The 16,944-nt window shown below is 41.2% G+C and overlaps 1 protein-coding gene across 1 annotated transcript in view; it reads left to right on the forward strand.

Annotated features, from left to right (window-relative positions):
* Nucleotides 1–16,944, forward strand: part of WDFY4 (WDFY family member 4) — a 145,152-nt gene that overhangs the window by 83,550 nt on the left and 44,658 nt on the right. Inside the window, exons 43-46 of the mRNA XM_075025984.1 lie at nucleotides 1,146–1,312; nucleotides 11,852–12,000; nucleotides 13,130–13,250; nucleotides 15,689–15,774. Of these exons, the coding sequence (XP_074882085.1) occupies nucleotides 1,146–1,312; nucleotides 11,852–12,000; nucleotides 13,130–13,250; nucleotides 15,689–15,774 (523 nt within the window). The remainder of the gene's footprint in view (nucleotides 1–1,145; nucleotides 1,313–11,851; nucleotides 12,001–13,129; nucleotides 13,251–15,688; nucleotides 15,775–16,944) is intronic.

Below are 16,944 nucleotides of genomic sequence, written 5' to 3' on the forward strand. Positions count from 1 at the left end.
AATTGTTAGAGGTGGTACATAAATTGTCTTCAGAATTTGTTGCTCTCTTGTTGCCACCAGAAAGATCTGAAAGCAAAAAAGCTATCTTGAAATGAAAGCTTTGGGCATTCTTGGGCACCTGGAAAGCTCCTAACTGCTTAAACTCAGAAGGAAAAGTGCAGACTTTCCCCCTGCTTTTAGTAGACACTCCAGTTCTACCTCTGAAATAGTATTTAAAACCAGGTGATAGATGGCTATTACCACTTGGTAATGGGAATTGTAACTTTCTGAGAATGTGGACAAAATAATGGAAAGCGGAAGGAAATCATCAAGAATATTAACATTTCAAACTGGTTTTCAACATTCAAAATAGAACGAGATTTTTCAAAATATGATCATTATGTCAACATTTTTCATTTTCCAAGGCCAAGTTTTCTGTTACGTGAGACAGTAAAAGAAGAGGGGAGGGGGGGATGAAGTATGGTATAGAAGTCAATAGTTTTTCAGAGGGGGTGGAAACATTGAGAAAGAACTATAGTTTGGAAATGTCAACCAAGTCTAAGGCTGTGGATTTCAACCATCTGTATGGCTGCTCCAGGTCAAGCTTCTAGTGTACACTGTTGGAAATAGGCAGTATTGTCGTATTTTTTTTAATGTGATAGGGCCTAGCAAACAAGTGAGAGTGGAGCTCGTTGTTCTAGACTCCAAACAAGATTGAAGTACTACATAGTTTCTGCATGAAAGTGGTTAGTCTACCTCAATAAGAAGGCTGATCATGCCTTCCCTAACTGTGTGAACTGCATGAATTTGCAAAACTTGGGACACAGCAAGATATGAGTGGATTGTCACTCCTTGGGTTCTCTCAAGATCCTGCTCAGTTCATGTCCCCAGAAGACTACCATTTTCAGTTTTTCCTAATTTCCTAATGTACAGTGATTGTAGGAATTTAGTTTGAATTTTGACTGAGTCCAGCTACCTGTATTTAGTTCCCTGAACTAAGCATCTTTCTTTAGCACTCACAGATTTTACTTCTCTCTTGCCTGTTTTTTGCAGATAAATAATGTTATTTCCCAAGGTAGAACAGACTGGGTGAAAGTCTAAATTGCAAATGCTTTTGGTGTTATTCGGCTGCCACTAAAACTGCAATCTCTTTTATACTGATATAGGAGAGCTGATGTTAAATGGAGCAGAAAGGGAGATGGATAAGAAGGGATTGGATTGCAACCAGCTAACATTCTTCCCTGCACTACACGAAAGTTTCCATTCAGAAGACTTCTTGGAACTGTGTGTGGAGAGACAAATTATACTGCAGGAGTTTGCAGAGAGTGAAAAGGTAGGAAAAATGAGCTAGAAAATTTTCTCGGGGGGACGGCATTTTAGAGGGTGAACTGTATTTGGAGGTCTATCTGTTCCTTTCAGTTTGGGGTTCAGGTGGATTCTGGCTACAGTAAACATCATCACTATTTGTTTCCTTAGAGCAGCTAAAATTTTCCAGCCTCTGTATGAACTCCTATATAGACTTATTCTTGAAGAACATTTAACATTAACTCTTTGAAGTAACAGAAAAAAAATTGGGGCATGTGACGAAGGTATTCTTGTACCTGTGAGACAGTATTGTCTGAATTTGCCTAAGACATGGCAAGTTATGAGACTCTGAGTATCCTGTCCTGCTTCCCCACCTTTACTCATGCTCAGAGTAGTGCCTGGATCAAATTTATTTATTACTTCTGGAAAAGTGTGCCAATTTTGTATAGGTTGTTAGTTCAGTGATGTTTAAATCTCTTCCTGATGAATATCAGAAAACGTTTCCTCCTCCCTTTGCATGCCTTTTTCCTCTCTGCTTCCCCATGACTACTGAACAGATTGTTCCCTCTAATGCCATAGACACTTTCCCTGCTTCCTGTTTGATGTTTCCATTGTGTGTCATGTAGTCAAAACAGTGCTGTTCCTTCTTTGCTCTTGTACTGGACTAGATGGCCCTTCTCCCAGGTTTCTTCCCAGCATAAGGAAGAGGCAGGTTCAGGAACACTGAGGGAGGACATGAGCTGTGGAGTAAATAGGGGTGACTCTGTTAGGGGGATGGTAACTTTGGTCTGGTGTTCTCATTTAATCCCTTGGCTCTAAAGCCAGCAACCTGCCCTTTGCTTTCAGCATAGTCCCCACAAAGGTGATTCCAAATCAAATCCTTGATGTTGGATATGCACTGCATATAGCCATTTTCTGCAGGACTATGAGAGATTTTGTCATGAGTAGTAGACCTGGCCTCATTCTCTGATCTTTTGAAGTCTACCTGTTTCTTCCAGTTGCATCATTCCCCCTGTTGGCCCAAGTGTTAGCATCCCATAGTGGAAGCCAAGGGTCAGACTTGGAGTATTTAAACTCAGCCATCAGAGTGCTGTGATAGTTGTACATAGATACAAAAATAATTATTTTATTTTTGTGTCTCAATACCATCACCAAATTTTCTTGATGCTTTGCCAGTGGCCAAGGGTCACATTTGTGCTCTCTAACATGATGGCTTCCTCATGCTATTAGAGCTGTTGGTACACTGTCTGTCTATAATTCATTTCCCTGCCCCTCCTCCTTTTCTCCTCTCCCCCCAAACCTCTCCCCAGGAGAAGGAGACAGGCATGAAAATGTGAGGCATGTTTTCCGTGAGCTGATCTCATTTTGAGCCTTCAGGCTGTTTGTCTCTTCTCCATGTAACTCCACAGGAAGCCGTCAGAAACGCCAGGCATGTTTTTTTCCAGCAGCAGTCACTGTGTTGCTGAGCTGACAGAAGTATTAAAAAAAGCAGTAGGGGGTGACATTAGCTGTCCTGCGCTCACTTAGTGCGCTGCGGTCCTGCCTTGTAAATGGCTGCCTCGTGAGCTGTTTGCACTTTAAGCAGGCAACTGGAACCATCTTACCTACTGCACTGCATAGAAAAGACATTGGGATGCTTTGGCAGATACTAGGTTGATTTCTGGAACACAGGGATAGCCCTTGTCTGGAAAGTGATTGTTGTTTTATAATGTCATCCAGTGCTATTTTTTTGCATTACCATTAAACAGACACCTTTGTACGTATTCAGATATGAGAGATGGCTTTTTGCAGAAGCAGCAGATCAAATGCTATTGACATTGTCTGTTGGTTCAGAGTCTGTTCTTCAGCAAGTTAAATCAGGAGAATATGGGTGCAGATGGGGTATTGTTATGCTAATATCATCAGTCTTTTGTTTTATCTTACTTGAAAAGTAGAGTAGAAAACATTTCTAGGCATTCCTGTGGAAATAATTTTAAGTATTTCAACAAGGTAAGTTTACCACTTGGACTGCAAGAGAAAGGGACTATAAAGGAGAAAGCAAATCAATATAGTTTAAGTATAGGCTAAAGGAAGCTACTGAATGGTTAGTCCCTGAGGGAGGGGAGACTAACTGTATGAGGGAGCAGTCATGCTCTGTGTGTTTGAACAGCACCCAGACCATGCAAAGTCCAGCCTTTAGATATGTCCTTTTTTGTCACTTTTTTTTTTATGCAAAAAACTACCCACAGAGGAATGCATTTCCCAGATTTCAAAGTCAAACACTCTGAATTTAGGAAATGCCAGAAAACAAGAAATTAATGCCAGATCTGTGCAATTACAGCCCTTAATGACATAATCACTTGCTGATTTTACCGTAAGACTATCTATTCTGCTTTACTAGTACATAGAGTGGAAGGTATGTCCATCCAAATCCATACCTTTAAAGTAGTATTTAGTTGTATTGTTCATAAGTCTGTCTCTTCCAGCCAGGATCCTTGTAATACATATAACTGCATGTTCTGTGTTCTGTAGCAAGCAGGAATGCTGTGGATTCCAGTCATCTTCCTTACACAGTGTTAATTTGTTACTAGAATATGTCCATCCTCAGCAGGCTCTATGAAAAGAATAGTATTTAATCCTGTAGTTACATGGTAACATAATGCATTTGCAAAGGTGCTGAATTCAGGCTGACTTTTGAGGGTATGACTTTGCAATCATAATAATGCTTTCTTAAATTTTGTGTGACGTTCCCAAAGCTTGAAAATGGAGGCCTCTATCAGACCTCCCAAGAATAGCAGGCCAATGGCAGGATTGCTGAAAATTACAGGTATCACACTATCATCTGCTGGAGAAAACACCTTTAGAGCCTTTCAGGCCTTTATAATGGCTTCTGCCAAGTGGCAGCTGGAGGGGATAGTAGGAGTATGTTTGATCCTGGATATGGACCTGTCCTGTAGAGGGAGGAGGTTGCAAAGGAAACACAAATCTCCTCCACCGTGTGTCCCAGCCCTTCCTTTGGGAGGGAGAGCGTGTTGTGGTGAGCACATTTTCTTTCCTGATTATTTGAAGTTTAGCCTCAGCTGTTGTGACCCTCTTAGCTGCCCCTGAATTCCTACTGTGTTTGAGCTATCTACCCCATTCTCCTCACCTTTATAGTACAGCCTCCAATTCTCAGGATTCTTGATCTCATCCTATTTCACTTGCCCAGAGAGTCCTAGTCTCTCCTCTACAGTCACCCTACCCTAGATGTAGTGTCATTTCTAGTTATATGAAGCTCCTTGCTGTTCTTTCCCTGTTTCTTTCTATATTCTGCACCAGTTTGCCCTAGTCCTCAACAGCTTTCAGTGATCTGCTAGATGCAGATTGAAAAGCCAAAAACCTTGTATGCAGTGTTGGTGAAATGCAAGATACAGAGGGCCATTGTTGTGTTTTGTCTCTGTGGAGGTATATAAAGAAGTAAGTGGGTGTTCAGAGGAGTTGTAGATGTTTGTGGCTCACCCACACACTCAGAGTCTGGGCACAAGGGATGGAGGGTCAGGGTAGTTGTTTGCAGACTAAAGCAGAATGGTGGGCTGGTAGCTGAGGTATTTTGTTGCTTCACATCCTCCCTTACAGATGGCCCCAGCAGGGGGACCACTTGTGAAAGCTGGGCAAAAGGACTGCTCTTGGTGTGCTTGGGACAAATGTGACTTTGAAGTCAAAGTTGGGAGTTGAGTCACCTTATTGTTTGGAACTGGTGCTGTAGTTACAGTAGTGTAAAGTAGTAGCTATGTGTATATGCCCAAAGCAGCACAAGGTGTTTGGTTTTTCCTGCACACAGGTTGATGTGTGTAATTCACTAGATGAATATATCAGTCTGCAGGTGCAGGTTTACAGATGCTGCTGTCAGGCTTGTCCTCACAGAAGTTACTGAACTGTCATACTCTGGCTGCTTGGTTATACATTTTGCTGAGGCTCTGTTAAGGTTATAATGCGCACAGTGAAGATTATATTTTGCATGTATCTTTAGTATACTGAGACTGTACACATTACAGGCATGGAAGGACAGGTTATCTGTGATGTGGGTGATGTTACACAACATGTGCTACTGCAGAATTTTGCAAGAGAAATGCAAATAGGAACTTGTCCTGAACTAATCTATCAACTTGCCTACCAAAAGCCAGAGCCAACCCTTTAAATAACGCTGGCTTACCAGCAGAGACAGGAAGATTGCATTCCTTATCTGCAACCTGAGTCCCAACTGCGAGATTGCTTCCCTGATCTTTACAAGCCTAAAGTGGTCCTACCAGGTTGTTAATGTGCAGTTAGCATGTAATAGATGAAGAAAATGTTGGAAGGCTTGGGGAATGGTTTTGGTGTAGAAATTGTGACTTTTGGGGAAAAGTAAACCTCTGTTTGCCAGCAAGTCATTCAAGATGGTAAGAAATCCAAGCAGCTGGGGTAATGAATCTGAAGTTAACAAGAGGGCATGGCCTAGCAGAAATCTGGGCACAATGCCTTTCCTTGAAGGAGGGGCTGGAGAGAGCACAGGAGATGCCAAGAACAATAGCAGAAGGGACTAGCATAAATCAGAGGGAGTGGGATCCATGGTTGGGAGAAAAGAGCTGATTAAAGAACAGGCTCAATTGAAAGAGGAAACCGCTATAAAGGTCAGCATCTAGGACCTGCAGAATGGTGCGGCAGCTCTGCATCCACTTGTGGAGCCAATGTTTCTAGGGGCATTGCACATACCTCACAGCTATGAATAGAATAGAATAATTTCAGTTGGAAGGGACCTACAGTGATCATTAAGTCCAACTACCTGACCATTTCAGGGCTGACCAAAAGTTAAAAGCAAGTTATTAAGGACATTGTCCAAATGCCTCTTAAACACTGACAGGCTTAGTGCAGCAACCATCTCTCTAGGAAGTCTGTTCCAGTGTTTGACCACCCTCTCGGTAAAGAAATACTTCCTCATGTCCAGTGTAAGCCTCCCCTGGCACAGCTCTAAACCATTCCCGTGCATCCTATCACTAGATTCCAGGGAGAAGAGATCAGCACCTCCCTCTCCACTTCCCTTCCTCAAGAAGCTGTAGAGAGCAAAATGCAAAACATCAAGGCACGCTGTTTTCATGGGAGCACTGTTACACTTCATCCCAGTGCAAGGCTGCAGCAGTAGAGAACTTTACATATGCAGATGTACAGTGGGAACAAGGGACTAGCTGTTGTGGTCAAAGTAGAAGGCTGGGAAGCCAGGTCCTTGGCACAAGCCCCTTCCCTAGCCCATGTTCCTCCACCCCTACCCCAGCTCATTGAACAACTTTGCTACTAGGTGCAAAGGACAGGGTCTGACTCATGCTGTAAGTGTCACAAAAAACCCAGAGCATCTTTAGCTGGATCTCTGCTCTTCTGGACGTGCTCCTTTACCATACTACTTTGTGCTCCATGGATACATTCTAGTATTCTCTCTTCATATCTGGTTCTGGGGTGGGGGTTTTTTAGTGTTTGCCTTGATGAAAAAAGTCTTTCAATTGCAAGGCTGTAGCTTCTCCTTGGATCTCTGCAGAGCTCCTGACAAACTCCAGGGCCCTGACTGACACCTCAAGCAAGCGCAGCTGATCCCCTAACAGTTGCTTTCCATAGAATGGTGCAGCAGGGAAAGGAGCAGGCAGACTTTGCTGTGGTTAATCCTGAGAGATTCACGGGAGCAGTTCGAAGGGCATGAACTTGAGTGAACTGACCTAAGGGGAAATTTAAGGGCTTATATTAGTTTTTGGCAGCTTTTTCTTTTTGAGAGGAGCCTGGAGTGAGACAGAGATGTCTGGGTGTGCAAGAGGTATAAGCACAATCCTATTAGAACTGTCTTCCAGATGCTATCATCAGCTAAGGGATGCCAGCTTCTCAGGCTGGTGATGGGCCAGGACAGATGGCAGCTTTCATCACAGAAAGCAGGGACAAAGAGCAGTCCCAGTGCCCACAACCACGTACAAGACAAGAGCCTCCTGCCACCATTGCTTTCTCCCAAATATCTGATATTTTTTCCTTGCAGCATTTGAGAAGTTGTTAAAACCTGAGAAGTGCATGCAGAAGAAACACCTTCCACAAGGGGTTTTGCTCCAGTGGAGTAAGGGAGGGAGGGTGAGTGGAGGCTAGCTGCAAAAAAGGAATGTGTCCTCGGTCTTCTAAGGCAAAGTTGTGACAACAAGGCTTTCTTGCTAGTGATTGCAATGGTTTCACTCAAGTCTCAGCAGAAGAAATTTGATCCAATATTTTTAACAGTTCAGATGTGACCAAACTTGAGCCTAGAGCCCCTACCACTAAAGACTAGGTCAAGCAGATTTAGTTTCCTTTGGTCATTGAGCAGCTGGAGAGAATGAAGCAACCTGTCATGTATTCTTAAGTTGTGATTAATGAGACACATGTGTGATGGTTTCAAAGTAAGAGGAGACTTCAACAACAAACAAACTAACAATCATTGCAGGAGAAATGTCTTGTGAGTGGCACAGAGAGGTGGACCTGTGTTGCTCTCACTTACCATGATAACACGTATGTTTCCCTAGCAAAAATTGTGAAGGCAGTGTATTTGATTTCATGCACTCCCAGTAATTCTAAACTCTGTGGCCTTAAATAACATTGGCCCTAGTTTACTGACATGTTATTTGTAGCTGATGCACCCTGGGATTCCTCAATACACAACAGAAAGGGCAGAAATAGTGTATGACTACAGGTTTCATCTCTGTGATTCCTGATACAGTGCTACCTGAATGTGTTGCTTTTATGTGTATTGTGTAAAGTTTTTGTAGCTTTTGCTGAGCAAGTGATCAGAGACAGCTGTGAGTGTTTACAGGGAAACATGAGATGTGACAATGAGGAGGAAGGGGCTTCAGGAAGTCCCTAAGCCACTGGTTGCTGGGAAGGTATATGAAGATCAAGAATCACTCCATACCTAGCACGTTTCTTATGCTCTTTCCATAAGCTTCTATTATTGAGATGCAGGATAGTTGTTTAGATGAACCACTGAACTGACTTGGAGTAGCTATTCTTTTGTCCTTATTCTGTAAACATGCTGTGCTCAGGAGATTGTGTGGCATGGGTAAGTGTGTTCCAGTAACATGGTTTTGTGACTTCAATTTGCTTGCATTGTATTTTTCCCTGGAGGGACCATGCTAACGCTGCTAGAGTCTGCAGGAATAGATGGCTAACCTCTTCCAGTGTTTTTGAAAAACTGTGTAGACTCTTTGCATCTTCAGGCATGTAATTCCTTTGGAAATCTGGGTCTTGAACTCAAGAGCAAATATTCTTTTATGGCTATTTGCTTAATGCAACTGGAACATTTACAAAGAGCTCTTCTGAAAAACAAGAAAAAGAAAAAAAACCATGCCTTTAGCTTTAATTTCCTTGTACATCTGAATGAACAGAGCAATCAAGAGATGCAGGGCTTTGGGCGATACCTTAGAAGGTAATTATTCAATTATTTTATGTCATGTTTGCTTCATTGATTAATGATTCTAGTGGCTGGTGAACTGGATTCTGTTCTATTTTGACAGAAAAGGAAAGGTTTTATTTAATCTGTGATAATTTCAGGCTGCTTTGTGTTTCAATGCAAGACCATAGGTACAAGACTGTCCTGGTGGGGGTTCTGTAGTACACCTCTTTGTCAGATCTTTATTACCCACCCAGAATAAAATGAGCCCTGCTCTCCAAATTGGAACAACTGACTCAGCCCAAGGGCTCTAGTATTCCTAACAGTGCAAATGTGTTTAATTCTGTTGGGGGGTATGACATCAAATTGAAGAAATTGATTTGGCACTGGTGACTGTTACTGGTTGGGTAGTACAGAAGACAGAATGTACTGGGGCTTAGAGTTTAGGGTTTGAGAAAGAGAGGTACACGGTCTCTCCCCTCTCAAGGCCTGCTAATGTGCCGGTCCTGCCTTAGGTGGAGTAACAAAGTGATTATTTGTGCCAGACCGTATTAGTGATCGTGAGCAGGCCCCCTTCACAATCCACGTGCCTCCCAAAACCACACACATGATCTCTGGCACATGGGCAGGGTTTGCTGAGGTGGATTTCTTAGAAGTCTGGATTTCAACTTTGTGTCCATTTAGCTATTTTACACAACTGCCTGATGTTTCAATATTCAGTTACCTTCCTTTTGGGAAGAAGTGATCTTTCTGCTATTTAATTACTTCAGGAAACCCTGTGGTTTGCTAATGTGAGCAGAATTCCCCAGTATTCTCAGTGCAAGCATACATGCCTCTAACCATGTAATGGTACAGACATACGCAGGCAGTCTAGTTCAGAGAGTTCTGTGGTTGGCATATCCCCACAGAGACAGGCATTCCTGTGGGATCGGCAGGAGAGGTGATGGAAAAACGCTAGCTTCCTCTTAAAAATAATTTAGAGGGGAAAGAAAAAGAGATTGAAGGGATTTTAATGAAAAATTACCCACAGAAATCTTTCAGGGTTGGTTTTTTTTTTTAAACCCAGACTGAAAACAACATTCTGTGCCCACTATGTGACTTCAAAATGAAACCCCCTATTTTGCGGGTAAAATAATTGCTTTTCAGTAAAAAAAAAATAAAATTAAATGTAGAAAAAAGATTTTATTTCAATAATTTATGAATTTATTATTTATGTTATGCTGGCATCCAAGACTGAAAGCTTGTGTAGCAGTGTCGGTCTGTTTCAGCTGACCTGAGTTAGCCTATATGTAGTTTGAGATAGAGGCAAGGAAGGCTGTATATTTGATTCCAGAAATTGTGTGGTAAGAAAAAAGGCAAAAAGCAAAGGAGAACCATACCTACTCTACATACGACTGTGTAGAATTTACATGATCCAGTAGAACCGATGCTATTTCTGGTTCATTTTTGCATGCATAAAATATAATACAGGACCCTTGTTCTTATGAAGTTTGGTAGAGGTAAGATCATTGAGATTTTAAAAGAAAAAACAGACTTTGTGATACTTCTCATACTTGTCAATCAGTTCTCTCAAGAACATTGCACTAGATTTCTGAACCAGCAAACTTTGTTATGCAATTGCCTCTCAGATCTAATCCCTCTGTATGCAGCCCTCTGGTCCTTGGAGCTTCAGATGGACTCAGCTTACAAAATTTTACACGAATTTCTGGCTTGTAGGTAGTTCAGGATTGTCTTGTTTTACAGGGGGAGCTCAATAGTGAGCAGTTTTCTTAGTATGTAAGGTGGTGTTAGTGTTTTAAATTTTGGAAGCATTAGTGTTTTGTTGTAGTATGAACATTTGAAGGGATCTTTGCAAATAGAGGGTGCTTCATCTGAGACTGGGCTTATAGGCTGATGCTTAGGTCCTACCTCCTTTCCTGGGAATGTAGGATATACTGGTTCAAAGTTCTGGTCCAAACTGGGCACAGCAGTGGGTTGACCTTGATCCTCCCAGTTGACTGCACTAACCAGTGGACTGCTCTTTTGGAGCTGAGTATATATAGAAGAGAGAATCGACAGATAAGAAAAATTAGGAACTTCATGCCTCTAAACATTAGGGAAATTCTTTACAAAGAATTACTGCTTGATTTAAAATCAGAACTTTAAGTTTCCTGCAGCCCACACAATTTTCCAGATTGTTGGGCTTTTCTGGTCTCTGTATTGGTCTGTTTCCTTTCTGTATCATTGCTCAGCCATTGAAACTGTTCCAGAAAAAAGGCTTTTTCTTCTTTATCAAATCTGGTCAATTCCCAAGAAAATTTTCTATGAACTGGCATATATGACTGAAGAACTACTTTGTTGAAAAATTCCCAGTGCTTCTAAACTGTGGGTTAGAAATTCCTCAATTTTAAGGGCTAAGTTAATTTGCTCAGGAGAAAGAAAAAGAAAGTGAGTCTTAGGATGCCAAGGGAGGTTTTTTAAACTATTCCAGAATGTTTAACTAAATCTTTAAGACAACTAGAATCATAGATTCATATATTTTGATTAGCCTTCTGTATAATATAGGATGGAAAAGTGCCAGTGCAAGGAGTTTTATGTTACTGAGATTTCAATCCATTGTATGCTGATCCAGCTGACCATGGTGAGATAGATACCTAGAATATTAGATCCTTTCCTCGCTCCTTGCTCCCTGGGATCCCTTTGTAGGATTTTTTTCAAGTATATATTTCACTGGGATCTAAATAAAAGTATTTGCCTTTCACTGTATTCTAAATATACATATATTTATTACATGCCACTGTTTTTCTGATTTGGTGCTGTGTAAGTCAATTCCTTCCTCAGGGCTTCAACCCCCTGCCTGTGTAGTAAGTACTGCTGTCTAACAAAGTTTTGCAGTGATAACTCCTGTAACATTTGCAAGCTCTTCATTTTCTGTAGTGATGTTGCTAAACATAGCCACAGATAGATGAGGAAGTAACAGATTTACCGGGGGAAAAGAGCGTAAGACCCTCCACTACTAGTACCACAGAGGCAGGCACTATCAGTCATATGGTGATTTTGTGGCTGCATCCCTATAGACCTGCTGATCAAGATGGCAGCTGTTTTGGTACAAATATATGTCATTCTGAATCATTTGGTCTTGCTTCCTGCTGTCCCTGTCTCCCGTGTTACCCACTCCTGGTTCTATTATGCTTGCTTCCATACTAGGTCACATTCAAGTGCTCTGTGGCAGTTGTGCAGGGGCATACGGCATTGGAAGGAGTGCTGCTTTTTGGCAAGGAGCACTTTTACATTTGTGAGTGCTTTGTGTTATCTCCTCTAGAAGAAGTCTACTGTACACGTCACTGCTTGTCCAGGTGAGTCATTCTTTCCTCCCAAAGATCTGCTTGGTTAACTTCAGTATTGACACATGAATACTTAGAACTTGCACAGACTTTGAGGGAATTTCAAGAAGGATATTAGCACAGCAAGAAGTTTCCCATTCTTTCTATCTATTCATGGAATTGTTTAACATAACTAACACAGGTGCTTGTTCAGAGGCTTTGGAGGTGCAACAAGAACTCCCAGCTCCAACAGATGGCGATGGTGGGCAGTCTAACACGTTGTTTTTCAATTCTTTTAAAGTGTTGTTAATGTTTCTTTCTGATTGGCTCCCATCTTTTATTCATATGGAACAGTCATTACAAGAGCCTTGAGCTTCATTGTCTCGTAAGCTTTTTGTTTCTTTCTCCAAGACAGAATCGTAATTAATATTTGGCACACTGCTATCATCTTTGACTCATGATTTATTGAGACTGATCAATATTGAAAATGAGCCTGTTAGACTTAGCTCTTTGCGCATACTGTGTGCTCACGTGCAAAGCCCAGTGGGACAGTGAGTAACTCAGTGGTTTTACTCCCTGACTGTCTGCTCCGCATCCGATTCTTACTAAGTCCAATATCAGTCAATCTGATCAGGTGACTTAAGGATCGATTGGACTGGGTCCAATAAAAGCTTAGGTTGTTTTTCTAAGGGATTTGCTATGGACTAGGCTGTAGATAGCAATTGCAGTACATGTACATGACTAAAGTAATAACGAATTAATTGCTTAATTATTAGTTCCAATTAATTGCTGTTTATAATAGCTGTGTGTCCATATGATGCTTGCCCTTGCCCCAGGCTTTCAGGTTCTCCCACCCAGCTCCTTCCCTTGCTGCTTCTCACACTTTAGTGTGTGCAAAACTTTGCTGTCTGCCTGTTTGCATGCACTAAAATAATTCCAAACCTACCCTTAGCCTCCACAGGCTATTTAATTTATTTTGGGAACTAGTACAAAATCTGCCTTCACTATTTAGCTTTGTTTTCAATTCATGTATGCCCCAGTTGATCTTGCTATCTCATAGTATTTTTATTCTTCTTTAGGGAGGACTTGGATGTTCGTGATGGCTCTCCTGATCTTTTTTGTTTCAAGTTAATTTTTCTTCCTTTATATTTTTCTCTTCCAGCATCAGTGATCCATTTATTTTCAACTTATGTCATAAAGATCATGCTGTGGGAGACCAGATGTGTTCCCGTTATTTGTATCATGATATAAAAGAGATTCACCTGATGCGCTTTCTTCTGCAGGTAGGAGCTAACATGCTCAGTCATTTGAGAAAAAGCTGCAACAGTAGTGATGACATGTGACTGAAAACTACTTCCACAATTTTTACTAAGACTGCTGAGATTTACTTGAGTCCCAAAATGCCTTTGCTCCCATCATTGCTTCATTAGCCTTTGGAATACAAATTCCTTCCTATATTCACCAGGGTGTTTAAGCACCCTCACTGGAGTGGTTGGCTTATTAGTTGTTAGGCTAACAATGTTCTTCACAGTTTATCTCAATGTTTTTGAAAATAAGACTTGAAGTCAATATCCTGTGTTTTGATGGAAGCTCTCAGTAAGTGTCTGACTTTCAGTAATACTCAGCTCCCACCGACTTCAGTAGTTTTGGACACCAGTGGATTATGGGTATGTGTAACATTCTTACCCTGGGCCTCTTGCAATAACTTCCAAGTTGTGCATGTGAGTCAATAAATGAATCAAAAGTCAGAGCAGAGGATTTGAATCCTCTGTGCCTTTAGCTGTGCTACCCAGAAGCTACTCAACACCAGTTGCCTGGTACCCTTTTAGTTTTGTCTGGTTTAGGTGGGCCTGTGATGAGAATCACAGAAGAGTTGTAGCTAGAGCTCCTTGCAGCCCCAGAGCCTGTGCTTGCTCTAGAGGGTTTTGGTACAGTCTAAAGAGTAATTCACAGATTTTGTCTGTCAAAAATATGGCATTTTGAAGCAGCTACGACTGGTTAACTGTTATTTTGAATCCATTTTTGGAAGGTTGAGATTCAAAAGAGAATTAAGAAGACGTTCAGAAAATTCAAAGGTTGGAGAAAATGGGGCTGATAATTGTCTTATGTCATGTAGTACGGCAGTCATCCATGACTCAGGCCTGTTTTATATTATATTTAATTATGTATGCAAAATGGACAATTTTATTAGGTGAGACGCTTCAAGATATAGGATATCTCAGTGGTTAGGTCACTCTTCAAGCATGTATAGGAACGTTAAGTCTTGTTCTTAGTAACTGTATGAAGCTTATTTTCTTAATATCACTGGTGAGCAACCTGAACAACAGAACTGTCACCTCTCCTGTTTTGTGAATAGCATCAAAGTTGCCAGTGGAATCTTGCTGCCTTCTCATATATTCAAATGTCTGTGTATGCATGGATTTTTTTAAACATGTGAAATGGAAATGTTTTGTGTGACCCAAAGTGAAAAATGGAGATGAGTAAAACCAGTCTTTCTTTGAGTGGGCTTGGGGCAAAGGCAGGGCTTGTTGGTTTGAGGGTGTTTTGTGGTTTCTTGGTTGAGGGGGCAGTTTGGTGTTTTTGTTTTGTTTTGATTTGTTTCAATTAACAAACTGAAAACTCAGGTATCTGTATCAGGCTCTCAAGTTCTTGCACTAGGACTCCATGTCATAAACTGCTTTGAAAAAAATATTGCAGAAAAAGGAGAAAACTGATTCCTTGCACTTTCCCTGCAGGACAGGTAGATCAGCTGTTTGGGCAGCTACTGTGCCTCAGAAAGCTATCTCCTGTTCATGCACATAGCCCAGCTCAGAGCAAAGCACTGTGAAACCACACAGCCCAATTCTGTAATTATGATACTTGAGCAGACTTGGTTTGGGAAGCTGAGCTTCAGAGCAAACACTGCAAGCTGTTTATTGTCATAGTTGCTCTCATATTACCTTTCTGATTATACTTTATTTGTGAATCATGTATGGGGCAGTTGCCATTGAGATGTTTTTCTAGGTTTGTATTGCACCTGCCATGTTTGGATTGAAACTCATCTCTGGGGTCCCCAGACACTACGTCATTTGTAGTTTTACTTGACTGACTTTGGGGAAAAAAGGGCCACTCAATGAGTAAATAATAGGATTATATGCAAATGTCTAACACAAAAATTGTGTGGAGACCTTGCAGAAAAAAGGGGGTGAAGTTTTCAACTTTGATTGTTTAAAGCTTCAGTGAGAAGTGTCATAAACTCCCCTTCCTCCTCTGCTGCTTCTTGTCAGGAGAAATTATTTTGGCATTTCTGTTGACCTCACTATTCATTTAGAAAGCAGTATGGTTGCTTTCTAAAAGAAACTCTTATTTAGCATCCCCTCTTCATGTTATCTTTCTCACCTGATCAGAAGTGAATACTACTAATGTCTTGTTAATCACACTGAGATTTCAAGATAAAAATGCTTCAGAAGCAGCAGAAGGAGGTGAGTGATGGAACCAATATCTGGGGTTTGGGTTTGCTTCAGAGAAGCATTTGAACTCCTAGTCAACCCAGCAGGACCATTCCTACAGTTGGAGAAATTGGGAATATTAGGCATATTTTGCTGTAGTTCTTCACACTTGATATAAAGTCAAGGCCTGTTTTTTTTAAAGCCCTGAAGAATTGGACAGGCCATGATGGACTCTTTGCAGCACTAGGCTTTGCTCTGCAGCTCTTCACACTGTAAATGGTTTCTCTTTCCAGGAGATTGCCTTGGAAATATGCTTCAAAAATGGTTACTCCAGATTTCTTGTCTTCCATGACAGCGACAGAAATAAGATATTTAAGAGGTAATCACTACTTCATAATAACATGTGAACACACAGGTGACACTCCTGGTCTATTGCCCCTATTTATCCTGGTTTCAGATGTCTGTCTTGTGCTGCCCCAGGGGCTTTTTCTTCAATTGCAGGCCCTTGGTCTTTACTGGGTTACACTTAAGCAAAGCTATGAAATTTTCCTTTTGCTGACCTGTGAATTCTTCAGAGCATTATATATTGATTTATCAAGGGAGCTAGTGCATGCGTTCTAGCACCCAGTGGTGTGTTGTATGTCCCTGCATCCCAGGAAATTGCATTTGTAGCTGTGCTGCTTCCTCTCACTGAGATGACAGCCACCTCCATCTCGCCTCACAGTAATGCGTGAAAGAAGGTTTCTTCCTGCCTTCTTCCAACACAGGAAGTGTCATTAGATTCTTAAGGAATAAAACTTTTTTGTCTCTCTGACTCTGACTTTATCTTTGGTGTAGAGTTAACTTTTAACAATGGAATTTTTGTTTAAAAAAAGATTTCTCCTTAAGTGCTTGTCTTGTTTGATGGAACTTGAATGTAAGACTATGAGGTGATTAATTTGCACTTTGTTTTCTTGCATTTTTTTTTTCCTATGGCAGTTCTGGCCGTTATATCAGGTTTAATTTCACTGTACTTTATGCAGAAAAAATACTTCAATACATAGTAGTTCCTGTGGCAAATTCTGCAGCCTGGACTGAGGACTGGTACTGTTAATTTCTAAACAATCATAGCAGTTCCTTCTGCTCCTGAAATCTCTGAACAGTTTCTAACGGGGTATTGCTTAAAAAGTCAATGCAGATTTATCTGTTTGTTCTTTTTAAACTGGCTACATAATGTGGCTACTTAAAATCACTGGGTTCTGCCCCAGAGCCTGCTGCTTTGTTTAGCCCTTATCTTTGCTGTGTCTCAGCTCTGACAAATATCTCTTTGGGGGAATCTTGTGGAGGCAGTTCAATATAAGGTTTTGATCCTCAGCTGCCTGTATTGCCCCTCAGCTGAAGGTCACCAAACCTACATATTTCAAATTTAGTATGTATGACACCATAAACCCCCAGTGAAAGTAAACAGGAATGGCTGAGGCATGGGTTGGTATTCCTTTCTGCTGTTTTTCCTAGGTAAATGTCTGAGCAGGTTCTCATTCTTTGGCTTTAACTAATAGCACTTTAAACC

Source organism: Buteo buteo, chromosome 4, assembly GCF_964188355.1.
Source record: "Buteo buteo chromosome 4, bButBut1.hap1.1, whole genome shotgun sequence".
In the NCBI taxonomy this organism is placed as follows: Eukaryota; Metazoa; Chordata; class Aves; order Accipitriformes; family Accipitridae; genus Buteo; species Buteo buteo.